Source organism: Pieris napi, chromosome 5 (genome assembly GCF_905475465.1).
Source record: "Pieris napi chromosome 5, ilPieNapi1.2, whole genome shotgun sequence".
Taxonomy (NCBI): domain Eukaryota; kingdom Metazoa; phylum Arthropoda; class Insecta; order Lepidoptera; family Pieridae; genus Pieris; species Pieris napi.
The window spans coordinates 7414460-7435930 of NC_062238.1; the positions used below are offsets into that span (position 1 = coordinate 7414460).

General features: G+C 31.4%; 2 protein-coding genes across 2 annotated transcripts in view; one reads left to right on the plus strand and one right to left on the minus strand.

Moving 5' to 3' along the window:
• LOC125049560 overlaps nucleotides 1-16460 on the plus strand; it is a 32332-nt gene extending 15872 nt beyond the window's left edge. Inside the window, exons 2-5 of the mRNA XM_047648930.1 lie at nucleotides 8935-9011; nucleotides 13470-13970; nucleotides 14138-14311; nucleotides 14427-16460. Coding sequence (XP_047504886.1) covers nucleotides 13479-13970; nucleotides 14138-14311; nucleotides 14427-15476 — 1716 coding nt within the window. The 5' untranslated portion in view covers nucleotides 8935-9011; nucleotides 13470-13478 and the 3' untranslated portion in view covers nucleotides 15477-16460. The remainder of the gene's footprint in view (nucleotides 1-8934; nucleotides 9012-13469; nucleotides 13971-14137; nucleotides 14312-14426) is intronic.
• Nucleotides 16461-18568: 2108 nt separating this feature from the next.
• LOC125049606 (glucose-induced degradation protein 4 homolog) lies at nucleotides 18569-20751 on the minus strand. The gene is made up of 4 exons (XM_047648994.1): nucleotides 20270-20751; nucleotides 19950-20117; nucleotides 19565-19797; nucleotides 18569-19225 (listed from the first exon to the last, which is right to left on the minus strand). The coding sequence occupies exons 1-4, from the start codon at nucleotides 20414-20416 to the stop codon at nucleotides 19162-19164; spliced, it is 612 nt and encodes a 203-aa protein (XP_047504950.1). The 5' UTR covers nucleotides 20417-20751; the 3' UTR covers nucleotides 18569-19161.
• Between the last annotated feature and the right edge of the window lie 720 nt (nucleotides 20752-21471).

Here is a 21471-nt window from a genome sequence, read left to right on the forward strand (position 1 = left end):
AAGAGTTCTTAATCTATAATTACTTTTTTTTATGAATAAGTCTAATGTATATATATAAAAATGAATCCCTATTTGCCCTTGGTCACGGCATCACGCGTGAACGGCTGGACCGATATCGCTTTCCATTCTTTTTTTGTTGAGTTTGTTATTTTTAGGAAAAGGTTCTTATGAAAGAAAAAGAAATTGTGAAAATTTCCCGGAAAATTAGAAAATTTAAGAACACTTAACCACCATATTAAGTAACACCAAAAATTATATATAGATATATATATTATATGTAAATATTTTCTGATCGTTTTATTGATGATTTTGATAGGTGATCAGCATTCTGTGCCTATCAAGGCGAAACAACTATCGCTTTGCCAGTAATTGAACCCAAACACAGTGGATTATATGCCATTGTCTTTTTGAACGATTTTTTGGCTAACATATTTTTCAGTTTTTGTTGTGCTATTCCGGCTTTAATGAATTTTGGACTTTGAACGCATGTACTTCTAAGTAGGAGAAGTGGAATTATACATCAGCTTGTAGATATAATAATTTTAATTTATTAAGGTAATTTTCCGTTCTTCTAAGTTGAGTTTTCCAAGATTTTAATGTGGGTAAATTATTCTTAGTCGTCAGATATGACGCCTATTTATTATCTTAAATACTTAACTCATTATGACTTATCACCACGGCATTCACAGTTCTTTTTTTAGTGAACATTTATGTCAAAATCTTGAACAATAGCCGAAAAACCTTACGAAATTTTCCATGATATTTAGCTTAATAAGAATATTCATTATACCTTAAAAACAGGATTTTATTTTATAAACTCGATTGAGTACTATTATTTCGAGTGGGCGCCTTCCTTGAAATATAAAGTTAATTTGTAATGTAATGCCAGTATCTTCGAAACCTTGCCTAAAGAGACTCTTTTTAATAATATATTTTAGTTATTTTATTTTAAATTAATTTTTTATTTAAAAAAATCTAAATGGTTTTATCAAAGAAAATTTTTGATTTGCAATATATTAATTATAGCTAGGCGATTTGTAGTACAAATCGCGTCCTGTTTTTTATATTAGTAGACAAATATTTTAATGACTAATGTATGACAGCAAAAGTTGTAAATAACATTCATGGTACGCGAGAGTTTTAAAGAATACATTCTGTACAGTCACGTATCCGTAGAGGAATTTATGATCAATTCGACTATAAGATTACGCTTCCACCTGTGCTGTGTACATAAAAGATTTAATGCATGAGTTCTAATATTAGTTGCAGTCTGTGCGTCTTGGAGACAACATACGTGTTCCAAGCTATCAATCGAATACATTTACACATTATCTCCAATCTCCACTAGTCGTAATTTGACACCGTTGTTGATTTGTTTGCTAAGTAGCTTCCGTAGTTAGTACAATTACGTTGCACTGTGTTACAAGCATCTTGATTGACGGCTGCAGATTTACAGCTTCGCGCATATATCCGGTCAGATAAGATAACTGGATTTGTGATAAACAATCTATCTGTTAAACTCATCCTCATACAACAAACTTGAATCATGTTTTACACGCAAACTCTGTAAAAAATTGAAATAATGGTTTGATTTACACGACAAAGTCACAAATTTGTCTCTCAACTTAGCTACAGCCTTTTAATTTGTTTCCAGTCTGTTTAATATTACCAGATATTATCTGATCAGCATCCTTGTCTCCTACGAAGCCAAGCAAGTGTACATTGACAAAAATGAGATTGTTCTAAAATAAAATTAGTTCTAGGGGTATTGTATCCAACATATACATCACAAGATAGAATGAAACTGGTTTAATTTGTTTAAAATTGCTTTAAATAATGATACCAGGATGTATGCTTCCGAATCATAGAGAGTAAAGGCAAGTGCAGAACAGCGACGATAAAGGGCCGCCAATACGGAAGCTGGAACGTGACGTCCTGCCCGCGGGCGGAATTCTTAATGTTCTAATTTATCATCGAAAGTGAAAACACAATGTATTCGCTAGAAATTATAATTAAATCTCGCTAAAACTTCAAATCTTTAACTATTGCGATGAGTTATTGTACTATTTTCGCAATAAAAATACCGATGATTAGGATTATATTAGGTATAGACCAAATACTACGCACATTTTTGAATTATACCATTAAATATTTCTCTAACGCTTAATAAATAAAATAAAAATGTTCTATGGCATAATTTATTACTTATACAAGCAAAAGATTTTAAAAAGATTGCACAAATTCAAATTTAATGACGTGGAATAAGTGATACCTGTATCTTATGTTCCATAATAAACATATTTTATATTAGTTTATAGATAGAAGTACGCAATTTAAAATTCAATTCAGAAAAAACATTTCGTAAAATGGAACATATTTTGTTTTGCCTAGACAAAACTATTGTACGTAACGGTTGTAAACGTAGTTATGAAATAGTAAAAGCGAAGCATTGTTCTGTAATGGGTATGAATGGTTAATATAATTCATAATAAGACATATGATTCATATTTTAATTCACAGATAATGATTGTGGTACAGCCAATGATGAAAGTCTTTGTACAATTTAGATTGTGTCAATGTTAATATTATTAATATTGATTGCTAAAGTTGTGTTAAATGGTAAACCAAGGAGAATAATGAGTAAGTCGAAAGCATGGTAGTCGATACAAACACATTTCTAAAATTATTTTATTAACTATTAAGACAAGAAGCTCCTATGCATAATGAAAATTTTTATCCAAAATCTATTTTACATTAGATTAGAATTGAATTGTATTCACAATATAAATGCATTTAAAGTAAAGCATTCAGGAAAATTATTAGATGTTATCTACATTTAAACAAACAGTAAACGTAACGGGTGATAATTACAAGTTTGATTTTCTTACGTATAGCAAGTTGAAGATTGTACGTGCTTGATATTTTTATAAATAATTTAAGGTTAAATTCTTAGAGCGTATCATATATTTATTATCTTTGTAGTTGATAGTATATTATTCTATAGTTTGTGTTCTCGCATCCAAATTATCTTACCACAGATTTCTTTAGTAGTTGAATTATTGTCATAGATTAATTGCAAAGCAAAGTATTTCAAGCTTAATCCGATACAATAATACCCTACTATCAGCCTATGACTAGTCTTGGGTCCTCGATGGCGCCAGCTGGCATTCTCATTGCGGGAGCAACTTTCATGAATAGCTAACCGACTAGTTCAATGTACTGCCACAGATAGATAAATTCATTATTTGACTTTAAATTTGATAGATTTTTATATCCTAAATATTATTAATCAATATTTTAAACATAAAGTTTTAGACTTTTATATTCTCTAATAGATTATTGCTTACTTTTTCATTTACAAGAGAATGCACAGACTAGCATAATTTAATAGTTGATTTATATATGTTAACGTAAAATTGTAAACACCGTTAGATTGTAATCTATCTCGCGAGATTATAAACTGTCGAAAGATTGTGAACCTCAGCGTACTGCTGACAATTTAACGTATTATTATTCGGTAGATTGTACTACACTAACTTAGTTATCATTCAAACTTCTTTGGTCAATTACAGATTAAATTTACTTCCCAACAATTTCATATAACTACCGAATAATAATACCTTAAATTGTAAGCAGTTCGTTGAGGTTCACAATCTTTCGACAGTTTGCAATCTCGCGAGATATATAACAATCTAACGGTGTTTACAATTTTACGGTGACATATATACAAACGATATTTATAATAATCTCGCCTGAACAAAAAGCAAAAGAAATCAATGGGCCGTTCAATTTGCAATTTGAACTATTTTTAGATTCCCAAGAGCAGTCGGTATTCAATTTATCTCGAAATGGAGGTATTAGAATCAATCTTCTTAACCGCGTCTAGTGCATCAGTGGAAAACAAAATTGCTTGACAACAAAGTAACCATAAGTTTCGACGTCAATTTCAAATTGATTTCGATTATAAAAGTTCGATATTTAAATCGACGAAGCCCAGTTCTAGGTTTGTGTTTATTAATTGTACAGACGAACTTAGTCATATCATAAACAACGGAAATTTACAAAATGGCCGAATTAAAACAATGCTAAATATTAATATTGCTAAGTAGGTACTTTATTTCTAGATTACACGGATTCGAGAGATTTTTCGATTGGTAGAGTAGTAGATTGTAGATTAGGTTAATACTATGTGTTTGGTGTATATGTTCTATAAACCAAAACATTATGTGTCTAAGATCTATCCATAATGTACATAAATTTGAATTTCTCGAATCTTTTTCATGAAGTAAAAAAAACTTGGTGAGAATGTAGTCTTAACCAGGTTTATCTATTATTTTGTTGGCATTGGTGCTGTACGCGTCAAATTAACAAAAACACAAATAGAAGAAAACTCGGCCATTTCCCGTAAAACTTTCCCGTAGATGGACTAGAGATTTTAAACATTAGTAAAAATCGACGATAGATACTTTTAATATTATGCAACAGTTTATTTATTAAAATGTAGTAAATTTAACTAATTTACTATATAAACCTTATCAATAGAGATTTGACGTAGTAACATTGTTATTCTTTGGAAAATTTGTACCGAATAGAGCACAAACAATAACATTTAATTTAAATAATATAGGTCATTTATATCAATTCTCTAGACAGCTGTAGGAATATAACTGGCATGTAACTGTGATTTATAATCTTCTAGTTGACATACGCAATTGAAATCGAGTAAAATGATCATAACTTGCGGAGTCTAGAGCTTTTTTTGTCGCATATCCCAAGAATATCACATTTTTCTTACTAAAATGTGTCATTGCAACGTATTACATTTTAAGCTATAACATTCAGAATAATGTTGCCCTAGTTCTCAAATCCGAACCCCCACTATAATGCTCATACGATAAAAATACACGTAAGAAAACTGGCACGTCTTAGAACAAAAATCCAAGCCAATTTAGGTACTTGTTTAACATTTATTTTTAATCCTCTTCTGTCTCCGCAATATACTTCTTTCCTGCTCTGAGGCTGAGTCATGAATCCGCGCTCCCAATATAACCCTGAAAATTATCAATGTTATCGCTTACAACTCGTTACCTATTAGATGCATTAATAATTGCTCCATTTACACTCCAATGAACGAAAATTTAACATTTTTTATATCGTTATCAGGTAACCTTTGCTCTTAATATTTATCATTCAATTAACGCGACCGCTTCTATTACTTAAATGTATTTGTAATTAATGATAGTAAATAAAGAGAAAAATCTAATACAGGTTTTGATGAGCAAGAAATGGGCTTGTGGTTTTATTAGTTGCTCAAACAAGTTAGCTTGTCACGAAGTCACCTTAGTACCTGAGTGAACAGCCTTTTACGTCACGAACAGCCCGTGATTTGTCTACATAGAATTTTGGGGAACAAAACTGTTTTTTTTTTCAAGTCTTTTATATAACAATTTTATATATCGTTTTTCTGAAAAAAATATATATCAATAAATCAGCTTTATAACATCATTAATTTTTAAACATTACAATTAATACATTTTATTAATTACATAATAATTTCAATTAAACATTCCTTTAGTTATTATAATAACTTTACCTCAGACTGTACAAGGTCTACAAGCTTTGAAATAAAATGACCACAGATACAACTTGCTTCACTTTAAAAATATTACGCATATAGATAATTTGAATCTCAATCGTTTATTACATTGCACGTGGACGAACTATTGCACAGGTTTCCATATTCAGAAGTAATCTAACCGTAAACAAATCAAGCCTAACTCCTAATTTGGCGTGTAATCTATGCATACTTGGGTACACCGCATCATGTGGGAAGCAAGATTTGCAAAACGTATAAACGCAGTCATATTTTGTTTTGCGTTTGACATAGACAATAGACCCTCTGAATGTCAATAGAACGAGTCTAAAGAGGCGAGTTAGTTAAAAAGCTAAGGACCAGGTGCAAATTTTTTAAATGCACTGACTTGATACTTGATAATATTCTTATCTAGTATATTTTGCGTAATAAGTAACTGAAGCACAAAAAAAAAATCATTTTTTTATGCTCGCTCTACGCCTTTAATTTGGAAACTGACATATTAAAATTTAGATCCTCCTTATATTTAATATTGACATTCATAAGTGTACATAGTAATATGATTAAATAAATTTTGATTTGATATAACTACCTTCCTGTTCACATTCAACTACATACGATGTCGCGAGACAAAATTACAGTTGCAAAATTCAAGATTCAAATGTAACAAGGTTTTATGTGTAAGCAAGTTAATCTGCTATTTTTCACTTAACTCGGAATTCTTTTGTTTTAAAACGACTTTGTTGGGGAATTTTTCTATTGTTGCTTTATTATTTTTTCTTTTTTACTTTATCACACCGAGTCAATACAACAACGATTATGACTACTTAGAGGAAAGGTTACCACTATTATTCAATTTATTCTTATTTATAATTTATATTGGATAAACATTACATATTTTAATAAGAGTAAAACAGAAAGATCACTGTGTTTTAGTTTTCAATAAGTTTTAATTTACCCCCTACAACAATCATGTATTAATCGCCGATTATTGTGACCAATAAATTAATCAACGTCGTAATTGGATTGAAATTTTAATTAAATTCAAACATGCATGTGAAATGAATATCACTTGGTATTCAATTTAAATTGTAATTAACCAAATCCTTTGGTTTTCATGCGGTTGCATTGTTTTCCAATTAAATAATATATGTACTATAAAGTTTCTCCCAACATTTACACAATATGTTTTCTCCGCGAGTTGTTTAAGAGAGAGACGGTTTAAGGATAAATCGATTTCGCTGATAACTAAATAAATTCCAAGCGGTTAACGTGATACATAGAAGAATATAAAGATGAAGGCATGTGATATGTAGGTATAGTGGTTATAGAATTGTATGGACTATAGCTGATTCTCGGGAGCCAGTCGCTCGAGCCGTGTTTACTGTCCATACAAACTGATATTGACATTCTCTTTGTCTGCATGACGGCTAATCCCTTTGTGGTGGATTCTTTGTTTAGCTTTTATTGCTATGATGAAACTTACCTTCGATCCTTGAAATTTAAAAAGCAAATTAATTGCGCAATCGTCCTTGGAGTAAATATACATTACTGCCTATTTTAATAACTCTAAATCACGCAGTAGAAAATACATGCAATAAATACTTTTTAATATTAGTATTGGTTATTGCGACACAATATTAAAAACAGACAACACTTTTATTAAAATATGAATTGAATACTCGGTCTGAATTTACTTGTGATTATAAGAAATCTTGACTTATATAGGTACTCAATATATGTATAATGTATATCGGCATTATCGGCAACTAAATTTGGTAAGACTTAATTCTAAATATTATGATAAGCATTGACGAAATTCTCATTTTCATCAATGCTAAGCATAATATTTGTGTTTTCTGTGCCATAATAAAGATCATAGTTTATAGATTTGTATTCTATTTCATAAAACTTTATAGTTTCGACCTTGGTAGTACGAGGACGGACCACTTTCTTAGTGTTTGTATGCCACTGCGCAATAGGTACATCACACATTACTAGAAAGCGATCCAGACGATTCATGTCTCTGGGACACTGAACAGGAACTTACTGAAACAAGTCTTAAGAAGAAATTGTTTGAGAAAGCATAAAACGTATTGCCTTTTCGAATTCCATACATTCTTACAAGGATAAAATAATAGAATGATCCCTGACGCAATGGTTTTTAATTGTCTTAACTAGTCTAGTGCTGCTAATCTGTGGCAAGTATCCACAGATTACAATATATCACGTTTGAACCCATAATAGTATAATCTGAAGTCTTCGTATATGTGTATTCTTAATAGAAAAAAAGATAGTATTGAAGGTTAAGTTAGGTTATATTAGAGAAGTACTTGACATTAATATTTAATATTTCCCCTGCTTTAATCACATGCAATTAAAGTTTTAGACTCATTTATTTAACTCATAGTGTATATATACGAAATAATTGTTGAAGACCATTTGCATATGATGGGGTAGATTGTAGACGGTAAGATACATGGTGTATTATACTGGTAAAATGTAAAATAAATGAAACCGACCAAATTTTACAAGAAGACACCAATTTCAAATATAAAATAATTTGGAGAGGAGGAGAGATCCATAAATATAACTAAGTATTAACAAAAACACTTATGGCCGATATATTAAAAGGGAATCAGATAAGGTATATCGAGTAGCATCAAGACTTTACGATAAGTATTTAATATAGAAATCGGCTTGGGATAAATAAATAAAAATATCATGAAGCAAAAATAATCAATTATATTCTCGAATGGTACGATAACCTTAACTAACAAGATGACGAAATAAACTAAGGTCTTGGATGAAAATTAACTATTTCCAAACAGAGACTAATTTAAAAAAGAATGGAAAAGGTTAAGGCTAAACACACTAAAAACCTATTTATCAAAACCTGTTCCAATGAATAATGCATGGGTTTACATTTAATTGGTATTATTTTATTGTGAAAGTGGAAACCGGAAGTTTGGGTATAAATTAAAATCTGCAACCATGACACACCTACGATGAATTTATGATTCTTATTTAGATCTTAATTATTATCCTACGTTTGGTAATCAATGCAATTTATATGGTTCATTTTGAATGATTTATTTCAGTTATTACATACTGTACAATTTATATACAAATACTGACAACTACCAGAAAAAGGGTTTTGTCAGGGTATATTCGTGTATGTAATTTTCAAAAATATACGGTATTAACGATATAATATCTAAAATTCGTGAAAAGTATTTTTCAGAGAACGGTTAATATACACACATTTGCGTTTTTATCACAACTTTCGTGTTTATAAGCTTGAGTTGAGCGCTGAGTGATTAATTATTTTTCTGTTTCAGGATCGTGGCCGAGAAGCGCATGCGCAACAGCCGGTTATAATGTGAGCGGCGCACGAACACGCGCGTCTTCCCTCAAGGTAAACACTTTATTTTTTAAACTTTTTTCATGAACTTTACGTCTCTTTCACTAGCCCCGAAATGCCACCAATTAAATTACAAGTTCACTGAAATCACAACAACAACTGTTATTAATTTTCCCTTTTTTGTAAATATTTATTTCGCCTTGTCTAAATCTGGTTTAAACTTGATTTTAATCAGTCTTGTTAAGGCTGACAATGATTTAGTAAAACAAGTCCAACAACACCGCTTGTTCAGGTTCACCTTTAAGATTATACCAGCATTTTAATTATTCGAAATACCTACCAACTACAGACAATTTGTTGTCTTCCTCTTTCTCACTAGACTATCCTATTTTTTCTTTACACAAAATTTGAAACAGTATAAAGTGGTAAGTATAATAAAGGAACGTACTTCCCCGTTTAAAAATACTATATATTTTTTATAAATTCATCGCAATTATTTTAGAAGTTTTGGTGCGAAAAACACACACTCTCAAGTATAATATTAGTTTGGATTTTGAGGGCAGCGTAACCATGAGACGTGTATAATCGAAGCAAAGTTCGCACCGTCTCGAATGGGGCGATCATCCAAAAATACACTGATGACATTACGATTCTCATTTTAATACTGTCCATTCAACTTTCCAATATGAGACACTTTTTTCTTATTTGACATATCTCAAAACAATAAGCATATTTTTCTATAAAATAAACCTTAAGCTAAATATTTTGAATCGCTCAAGAATTAAACAATCCAGAATCTCAAATAAATTAAGGAAATAGTTGAATGTAAAATTTTAGTATTCTAGCTTTGTTTTCTGAAAGTAAGCAACGTTCTTGAACATGTCTGTTAACTTAAATAAATGACGATCGAAATAAATAAATGTCGATCACAATACTGGTAATTATTTTACGTCCAATAAACTAAATTTACTTTGTTATTTAAACAGGTTATTGTCTATACGTACGAGAATGATAGGATAAAACAATTAATTCATATTTAATACGCATACTAACAGCGTTTAATAATAAAATGAAAACCTTTAGTTAAGGAAATTGTCAAGTATTTATTATTTAAATGACATAATACACCTCATTACCAAACATGAATTACGTTTGTACCTCGACAGTTATTTGTTTAACTTCAATTAGTAAGCTTCTGGGGAAAGCTTTAATTAGCATTAACAACATACCACATTTCGAACTGTTCTTATTTGTACGTACAAAAGCAAAATAAACTACTAAACTATTCCCATATATCTTAGGTACAAATATTATAAAGAATAAACTTAAAAACCGCCCGATGTAATACTAGTTTATATTTATTTCCAAAATATTTAAACAAATTAATGTACCGAAGCCGGTATAGCCCGCTAGTTTTTAATAAAAACGATCCTACATTTGCTTCAAAAAAGAGTTACATTTGTGATTTACAAAAGAAATGTGAAACTTTGTTGTCTAAATGACATCGCTACTTGCGCCATTCAAAAGTGAATTCCACAAATTTGTCAATTCCTATCAAATTGAAATGACAATAGGAAAACATAATTATTTATTCTATTAGACTAAAAAAACTGTATAATCAACAATATTATTCAGAGGCTTTGTACAAAATGGTATCTTTTATTGTTCACTTCACATTCTACAGTTTCTTTTTTGTGCATAAATAAAGTCTCTTGGACAGTTATTGCGTTACTTAACCTTCAACAATCGCCTGATGCATTTCTTGAATATCCTGTACAAAACAAACATTGTGCGTTACTTCATAATATGCAAATTTGACCGACATCGTGGCTGACCAGTTAGCAGTAGACACTTTCACGACATCAATGTTTGGTCATTACCATACAATAGGCATTAATGGTTTAGCTATAAAACTTAAATCTATAGGTAACTAGCTGACTATATCATTTATAATAAAAAAATAGGGGTTGATCGTAGACGGGTGAAAATTGAGGATTGTATGTATTTTTGTATATTGTATCATAAAAAAATAGAAATTAAAAATTTTGTCTAAAAAATAAAAAAAAATGCAGGGGTGGACTACCCCTAACATTTAGGGGGATGAAAAATAGATGTTGGCCGATTCTCATAGATACCGGATAAGCACAAAAAATTTCATCAAAATCGGTCAAGCCGTTTCGGAGGAGTATGGCAACGAAAACTGTGACACGAGAATTTTATATATTAGATTTATTTCTTCGTCATAAAATTTTATTTGATAAAAATAACAATTGATCGTGTTGAAATACAATTAAATGAGATTCGAATCAAACTGATGATTTTACAATTTATGTTGTCACCCTTTAATTCTACTAATCACCGTTTAGCATTAAGCATTAACTAATTAATCATTAAGCATTGACTACAATTACGTTTACCGTTTCTTAAAATATAATTTTAAACATCGGTTAACAAGCGATTTGAATATTATGTTTTACTATAAGAATATTTACCTGTATCCAAAATATAAATTCTACTTTTTATTACTCTGTTACTATAAAACATTTCATCCCAAAAGTCCTTAGCAAAACAAATAATCGCCTTATATGAACGGTAAGACCATCTGTATACCACCTGTCAGCCCTAAGGAGGGTTGATGTTTAGCCAAGCGTCACCGTAGAAAGTCCGTAACTCACGCTCCCCTACTAGTCTAAAGTTGATTCACGCATTTATTTTAATTAGAGGAAGTAGACATATCGAAATAGGTAAGCGCATTAGAGTGCATTGAGGATAAACAGCAATGCGCCTTTGTGGGGAACGGTCACTCGGTACGCGTGTCACTCAACCGAGCCTAACTGGAACGAGTAATTAACGATGGCTATCCTTTCAATTTCTTATTCTGAATATTCTGAGAAGCACTCGACTCGAGTAAGTGGAAAGTTATTTGTGTGCAACCCTGTACTACCTCTGCGCCCGCGCCGTTCCGCGACTGTCGTCTCGTTCACGCATGCATGTCAAGGTAGGGTTCAACATTCGAGGATCGTCCGTGCTAATAATACCTAATAACCAGGATTATCCCAAGTGTCTGCAATTTGTTACAACACTGCTTTGTGTCAAGGCAGTGCCGTTATCGAGGGTGGATTAATCAAATGAGCTCCAATCAGGCATCTATTGAAACACGGTCAAATCCCGTGAAGCACTTCCGCGTGCGATGCGCGGGCGCCTGGTGCGATCATTGCCAGATGCCGGCGATAGATCGCGGGGTCAACAGCCAATGCCCTTGTTTTATGCACTAAATTATACGTTAATGTACCAGATTGTAATAATTTGCCTAAACTGTGCTCATGACTAGGGTCAAGGGAAACATTATTTACACACTAAAATTATCAAAGTATATTTAGTCAACAACTTTTTCATTTTAGTCAACTCATTTCATTTATATATACTGTACATTTCAGTATATATAAATACCAATATTTTGTAAAAAAAATAATCTTATTACTTTTTTACAAAATATATTATTACCTTTATAATTTTTTTCCTACCCTTTGATGCAAAAATTACTAGGCGTGTGATAATTATCCCATATCTGGCTATCACGTCTGGCCGTGGCGACGTTGATACCTTCGTACTACTGGATACATACAAACAGATGCGGTTGTTAAGATACTGGATGTCCTCTGCCGCACATGAGAAACAAAGGACTTTAAAGGAAGTTGCTAGGACGAAATTCGAAACAATTTACGCCAAAAAAACTTAGTTGAACATGGAACTATTAAATTATACTAGTGCGATGAAAGAAAATTCTGTAAATTACAAATAATTTTAATTACGGTACTTTCACTTTCACACATTAAGGGCTTCAAGGCCAGATTTCAACATTCTGAATGATCTGAATTCTCTCATTTTTCGTTAAGTCATCAGTTTAAATACAATCCTAAACCTATTTATCAACCCACACAAGATTATCTTAGAAGTTGTCGGAAATCGAAAGTCACTGTCGATAGAATCAGATCCGTCAACAAAAGCAGGTAGATTGTGGGGTTCCAATGAATAGATGACGGTAGATGCATCTCGTTTATGTCTACGTATTGATACAATGAATAAGGCCGAACCTTGATCCATATTGTGAATCATTTTATTCTAGATCGTTCACGAAATCTAGCTAAACATGACAGGTGCTTAACAGCACCTATAAATGTTATTCACGAATCCCTAACTTTAAAGTTGAAATGCATTTTAGTCTACCTACAATAAAAAAGGCTCCTAAAAAACGCCATTAAATAATATACAATTATTACCTTGTTCCCACAAAAACTGAAGTTAAAGTAGGAAATTCCTTTATAGTTTAAACATTCCTACGTATTGTATTACACTACTTACTACTTTATATTCCTAATACCTTAATTAAATTAGCCGGCTAATCGTTGTTAGCTTATCTAACTGGCTTTGCTAAACTACCGCTAATGATATTTGTTCTGTTAAATGGCGAATGTTTTTACTATTTAATAACAATTATTTATTACATTACAGGTGTTTGCGATGTGGTACAAGTGGTTCACGTTACTGCTGGTGTCGTGCGCACTGGTGCAGGCAGAAGACGGAGGGTACGCCGGACCGGTGACAGAGGGGACTGGTCAGGTTACAGTCGTAACTGGCCCGGTTTCAGATGTAACCGGTCCGGTTGGGGAAGTAACTGACCGTGGTAGAGAAGCAGACCAAGCTGATTTAATTCGGACCAGTGCGGCTAATCCCGTCCCCGGCGATCAGGTTGGAGATGCCAGTGACACTCTTCTAGAAAATGATGCCGTTAACATTGATGTAACAGAAATTCCTGGACCAATCGCAACGACTAGAGCTCCTCCTCGTACCCTAGACAGACAAGCTGCTGAACTAGCGTGGCGCTCGTGGCTTCAAAGTCCGGAAAGCGGTAACCCCAATGGACCAGCAAGGAGAATCACTACTAAGTCACTCTTTATCACACCACTAATTTGTCCAAAAGGCCAGAGACTCGACAGAAACGGATGTGTGCAGGTAATTTAAACGAAATAATAACAATATTTTTATAACTTTTGAACACAGTTTATGTTATTATACTACGCAATTTGCGATGTAACTTAAAATATCTGCTAGATCAAACAAATTATCAAACACAAGCAAAAGTTTGGTTTTTAAAAACTTGTATTTCTCTTGTATTACAGACCGTGACATTAAATAAGGACGAACATGAAAGAATATTACTTGATCAACTGAATGCATTATTCATGAATTCAACACCATCCAACAATGCAGAGGATCTTTACGACTATGGGGAAGAAGAACCTGGACCCCTACAGCTAACAATACCTATAGGCCTGGACCCTCAATCACATCAGGTATAACTAATAAGTTATTTCTCCGATTTAAAAGATTGTGCATATACTATATATTTATGATTTTAATTGTTATATGTAAAATGTGTTTACTATATCTAGCCGTTTCTTATTTCAGAATATTGATAAAAAAGGTGAGAACGGAATGTTGAATGATGCCAGCATTGAAGCTGAATTAGAGCTACTGAAATTGCAACAACAAAATATGCGCCAAAATGATACTGCTGTGGATAATACAAATATTTTGTCTCACAATGTACTAAATAACTTATTGACATACTCTGATAAACCAAAACGGGACAGTCCTATACAAAGCTCTACCGAATCACAAGAGACCACAGACAAAGGACAAAAGGAAGAAGTTTTTGGACAAGTAAACGTGGACCCTGTTTTGTATGATACTGATATTCAAAATGAAGAGCCTGCAACTTCTAATGACCCCGTAAAAGACAATGGGTCACTTAATGGTACTAATACTGAGACGCTTAACAAAAACCAAACAAATGCCGATCAGCCAGAGTCTCTATCATCTCTTACAGTAAAAAATGCAGATACAACGAAACTTAACCCAGAAAACGATTACTCCGATATTGGAGAAGCGATAAAATTGATAAGTAGATATGCTGAAGTATCGACAGACGATAATTTTCCTAAAGACATACTTAGAAATCCAGTCGAGGACTCAGTACTTGGCACACGTACTAAACTTCAATATCGCCGAAACCGGCCCAAAGTTTCGAACAATTTAAGCGATATTCCACCCTTTAACCAACCTGAGGTAACTAAAGAGGCCATATTAGCGGAATCTCTTCGAGCAAGACCTGGAGTATATTACAGATACCCTAATGATAACTTCGCACCACCACCGAACTATCCATTCAAACGCTTACAAGATTACTGGCCCGGAAGGAATCAAATAGGAGGGGTATACAACAATATGCATGAGAATCCAAAGAGACACCATCACTCCTATCCACATTATTTTCGCCCCCGTGGTTATCCAGGTTTACCTGACCCTTACTCGGGCTTGTATCCAGCATATCAGCTATACCCACACAAAGTACAACAGAACGCTAGTCCGATTAGATCACACCCTAACGATCAGGATATGTACAGCCTTCTCGGCCTAAGACATTGGTTTAGCAGCGAGGGCGCGTCGAAGAGATAGACTGCTCGCTTTCTCCTACATTAAACAAATCGATGTTACCCGACGACGTATATTGGAAGCTGTGGAAGAATGTCAGAATAACTATTTTGCATTGTGTACCATTTTCATCATAGCTTTCGATATATTAGCCTATTTATTTTAAAGCCAAATATTAAAGTCATAATTATTTTTAAGTCAGTAGCCATGTTAAGTTCTTGTAAATACTATAAGCACATAAAACTTTTAATTTACTGCTGAATATTTAGTATTATCGTTGTTTTGTATTATGTAAATTGTTGTATTAATATTCATTAATTTATTTTTATTTGGTGTATATTTTTGTTGTTGTGAATTATATTGTAGATAAATAATGCAAGAAGTTTCTGATAAATATGTATAATTTTTAGACCCTATGTTAAATAAGAATAAATATTATTATACATATACCTATCATGTCTTACAGTCAAATCCATTTTTACTATAATTTGAAGCTAAAGCAATGAACGGCACAGGCTTGCCCCATTATCTAGAAGTAATTTTCGTACTTACGGTGTAGTTAATATTTGTGGAATATGATAGCTTCTAAATTTGTCTGATTTTATTGAGATTATATTGTAACCAATAAATTATACACCCACCAAGGTACTTAATTAAGAAGGCATTCATGACAATGGTATGTTTGCAAACCCAACGTACTGAAATTAAACATAAAAGCGCATTAGATCCTATAATAGAAATTAGCTTTAGTATTTCCCGCTGTCAAAGGAAATTATCTCATAAAAAGCGTTTATTGTCAATATTATTTTTGTACCGGCAAACGAACTACCCATTCAATGATCCCACCAAAGCTTAGCGTAAGAAATTAGGTTTTAAACCTTGATAGAGTGGTAGGTTAATATATTTTTAATAATATGAACTTTTCTATGTATTTTTCTATTACAAGTCACTAACAGAAGATGTTTTGCAATATCATGAAATAAATACTGTTAAAAACATTAAAATCATCTTAGTGTTTTAATTTGCAGGCTTTTAGCTTTTTGTATGTAAATAAAATAAACCGAAAGTATTTGTTCGCTTTATTTTATTTAGTATTTTCATTTATTATTATAAACAGTTATTAATAATTAAATTGCAAAGTGTAAAGAATTATTTGTATGATATTTTCTTGCTACACTTTTTTATTTAATGGAAAATTCAAATGTTATCGCATCATGAACGAAATATATAAATATTTTAATAAACTATCAAGATTTATTTTGATATGAGACATACTAAATACATAATTTCTACCTACTTATTTTAGACATTAAATTTATAATTTAAATAAATATTATTTCTAAAATAATTTACATTCAATGATTTCTAAATAATGGAATAATAAATGGATGAATTATATAAAGAATTAATGTTTCCTTATCCTTTAGATACAAATTTGATTGATTATATTTTTTGTTTGTATCAGTATCTGTACCGCGATTTTCTACAAGTTTTTTAATTATTCTTAAGTATTGTTTATTTCAAAATAAAATTTGCCTTTTTACTGATAACTATGTATTTATGTAAGTCATTCAACAACACGTGTCGCATTTACAATTTAAATGTTGAATTTAGACATTTAGTTTCTTTACTATCGTAAAGACAACAATAAAAGATGTTAATTATATTAGTTTGTGCAAACAAGAACCAGTGCAAATATTATTGTTTTCCAAATACCTTACAATACTTACTGTATAGAGTTAAATTTCAATAATTCGTAAATCAACTTCTGCATACTTTCTCCACACTCTCTGCATCACTATCCAAATCTACTCTCACACTATACTATGTAACAAAATTGTTTGATTTAAAAATTTCGGTATTGTGATAATGATGTAGAATGACTTATTTACAATATGATGCATTCATTCAGGGCAAGAAATCTCGGCGTGATTTAAACGTTTGAAATTTATATAAAAATTGGAATGTACAAAGTGCCAAATAAAATTTCGATTAGAAATTCACTAGAGGAAGATAGGAATAGGAAGAGGAGACACGCATGCGAAAAAACTTCGATGGATACAAAAAAAAACAATACTTAAAATTAGCTTTTTTTAATCGAGTAATGTTACATAGTATAGAAAATTTACGAATATTTTAAATCTACGTGGTAATTGGAAGTATAAATTTACTATCGATAGCTGTCGAGATATTTAATGTAGAAAAATATATTACTTTAACTAAGCTAACATATAATTTGTCAGTAGTGCGCTAACTCCCACAAATCATAGACAATTACTATCATTGCCAGTATTTTATTGTAAATATGTGTTATATTAAAATGATTGAAAGAAAAAATATTGTTTGGTATTCAAGAACCTTTATTGTCCGATTTCTATTATATGACTAGCGGACCCGACAGACGTTGTCCTCCATGATATTTCAGGCGATTAGTATATGTAACAAAGTATGATCCCACCGACGGCAGCGCCATCTGCTGGGCTGATTTGTGAATCTATGCCATCCAGGGCGTCACCCAAACGCATACAAAAAAAAACATTCAAATCGGTGCAGCCGTTTAAGAGGAGTTCAGTAATATACACACGTTCAGCAGAATTATATATATATAAAGATATTATACATATTAGCTCACAGTTTCTTCTTGTGTCCTTTTCTAAAAGATTTTTGATGTAGTGTGCTGATCTAGTTATAAGTATAGTCATGTAATAAAACTATAACATCTTTTACCTTTTATAAATAAATTTATTGATTATTATTTTATATGTATTTTATCAATATAATAAAAATTATCGAAGCATTGGTTTTAATCAATATTCATTTTTCATACATCCTCTTTCACGATATTTGTAGCACGCATTCTGTCAATGTTATGTCAAACGACATATTAAGGTTACATCAAAAAAGTTGGTTATATATTCTTAAATTTTCTAATTTTCTGCGCAATTTTCTTATTTTTTTCTTTCATAAGAACCTCCTGACAATAACATTACAAAAAAGAATTAGCGAAATCGGTCCAGCCATGCACGCGTGATGCCGTGACCACGGGACATAGGGATTCATTTTTATTTATATAGATAGATAGAATACCTAACAAAGGAAATATAAAGAAACCCATGTTATGTTTATTAAGTCATTTTATTGAAAAAAAAATAGTCAATTCTCTGATAACAGATAATGAATAATCTACAATACAAATATATTATACTTGTTCATACCATACAATCCTGTACTTGCACACACTTTATAAAAATAGGTAACTCCTCTTCTATATTCAAAGAACAATCTATAAAGTAACTAATCAAAAACACTTAACTTATATGCAAATGATTTGTACATTATATCACAATTATAGTTGAATAATATAGCTGGCAACATTTGCAACAATTTTGGATTAAGTGCCTTTATCCAAATAGTGCTAATTAAAAAGCCAACTACGCTCCCTCCACTTTGATTGCAATACTGATATAAAACAATATGTTAACTACTGATTTTATTGATAAAGTTATACAAATTAAAAGTATATGCAAGGACAGGTTTAAATATTGTTCATATGTCAAAAGTAATATTATTTATTGATCAATAGCGATACTACAATTGCAGGAGAACATATTATCTTTCATTATAAATCTAAGCAGGTTTCCGAGTAAAACTTTAAAAGAACATTTAAGTACTCTTAAAATATTCCAACCATCCATGTACTACAGATGTTTCACCTGAACTCGTAAATTTGGATACTGTGTTCAGGAACATGGCTTAATGTCAGCGATTGAAACCTGGAAAAAATATGAAGGATTAATAAGTACTCCTTTATAAACATTGTACATATTTTTTAAAGGAAACTAGAATTGCACTTAATGGTAAACAAGTTCTTACATATTATATTATGTTTGATATTAAAATTTTTGGTGATCAGCCAAGATCCTGAATGAAAGCATTTTGCATGTAATACAAATAAAATGCTTCACTAAACATAGTAGTTATTGTTACTTATGTTATGTGATTTATGAACTTGCCAGCTATTCAAAATTACACTTAATCTCTAGACATAAATAAACAATTAAAGACTATTGACCTAAATTTAATTCATTGAACTTAGATAAAAAGTTCCTTACCATTCTGAACTTCTGTGATAATAATAACCTTCTATTGTTGCCGCTGATTTGTGAAAACATATATAATAGAAACCAGCAAATGAAGCACCATTAATATCTTTAATTGTATGGTCTGGAACTAAGAAGTGTTCTTTCCACCTCATAAACACGTAATCAGCCTTTGCTAAAGATTCATAGTCAAATGAATCAGAGTTAAATGTCTTCAAATATGGTACAAATAACTCAAATTTACTCTGAAAATAAAAAATATTTTACATTTTATATGCTTTTAAATAAATTGTAACATAAAGTTACAAATATAATGGTTCGCATTAAATACCCAGACACAATAAATAAAAGGTATTATCCACATACCTGTCATTAAATTTTATAAAATAATACATACCCAATGTTTTCTATCAACATCTTCATCTGCATCCCATTTTCTTGTTAGAAAGGGATATTTGGCTGATATTATTTCTCCATCAAAGAATGTTGTCAAAGTTGGAAACTCCTCAGTCAGTCCCTTTATTTTTAAATAACCACAAAGATACGAATTCTCTTCATCGACATGCTGTAAATCAAACACGAAACTAATTTTTTTGAAAAACAAAGAATTTTCATTAAAAAACTACGTATTCGATTATGTGAAGTTAACAAATAAATATATTTTTGTAATACTGCTCACTATTATTTTATTTCACTTTATGCGTATTTCTTACTAACCTGCAGCACTACTTCGACCTCATAAGAATTTCCTTTGGATTTCTGATGCCCTTGAAACTTTGAGCCGTTGTAGAGAAGAGATTTAGTTACTCCAGGCTGTTTGGAGTTAGCTGGCGGGGGTGGAGTAATATTAACTTTAACAGGCATTATTTTCCATTAAAACAGTGACACGGTCCTTATGAAGGTATGTTTTATTATGACTACAGTCCACGCTATATATATGTTGTAGGCACACAGTGAAATGTGAATCGTATGAAATTATACTTGAGTTTGACAGATGTTCTTTGAGGTTTTTAATGAAACAATGATAGATAGATTAGAGCTATCAATTAACGCATATAGTCAAAATATTAGAAATGACTAAATGGATATGCAGTTAATTCAATTTCCATAATCTTTAATAGATCCTTCGCGAATGTAGGAAGTGAAAGCGTAACACAAACACAGCCATCTTTTCAGCTTTATTTGACCCACAGACAAGTTAAAGTATACCTTATACACAGTTTTGATGACAGATAAGATTAGACGTTATATTTATTTAAAACTTGAAATAGTTTAAATAAAAGTTCTCCAATCAGCCGTTAAGAATTAAGACTGGCAATTTATTATTGATAAGTATATGCGCCGACACAAGAAGATTAGGTAATGTATTTCTGAAACTTCAAGATACGTCTCCGATACGACCGGAATATTACGAGACGATTATCATTATTGGCTATTGACGGTATATTCAGTCACACCCGGCGATTGGAACAATGGCAACCGTGATTTTTAAATCTTATTACTTTTAGTAGTCAATATTAGGTAAATATGTGGTATAAAATGGAGGAGAAAACGCAAAACTAATTGCAGATGTCGTTATCATCGCTTGACCCATAACAATACGCTGCCAGTTTTCAGCAATTCTTACGTAAATCTTAGGTACGGTTTAGTAAATCTTAAAAGGTGTTTACAAGTGAAAACTGCTGAATAATGTATTCAACATGGACTGTTCCATAATTAAAAGTAGAATTGAAGACCCGGGGCGGTTCTTTAAAAGGAAGAAAGGCAGATCTTGTCAAGAATATTTTAAAAAGGCCCTACTTAGTAAATATATTTATAAGAAGAGAAAATTACTAAGAAACAATTAAACCCACTAATTACTTTTGACTTTTATTTTACAATTCCTTATTTAAAATTACATAGACAACACAATTGAATCC

Bases quoted from the DNA above. Each gene is read 5' to 3' on its own strand.
- LOC125049606 (XM_047648994.1), bottom strand. From the start codon at position 20,416: ATGCCTGTTAAAGTTAATATTACTCCACCCCCGCCAGCTAACTCCAAA. The intron at 19,798-19,949 runs GTATGTATTATT...TTTTATTTTCAG, and splicing joins ATGTTGATAGAAAACATTGG to AGTAAATTTGAGTTATTTGT. The intron at 19,226-19,564 runs GTAAGGAACTTT...TATTTTTTCCAG, and splicing joins TATCACAGAAGTTCAGAATG to GTTTCAATCGCTGACATTAA.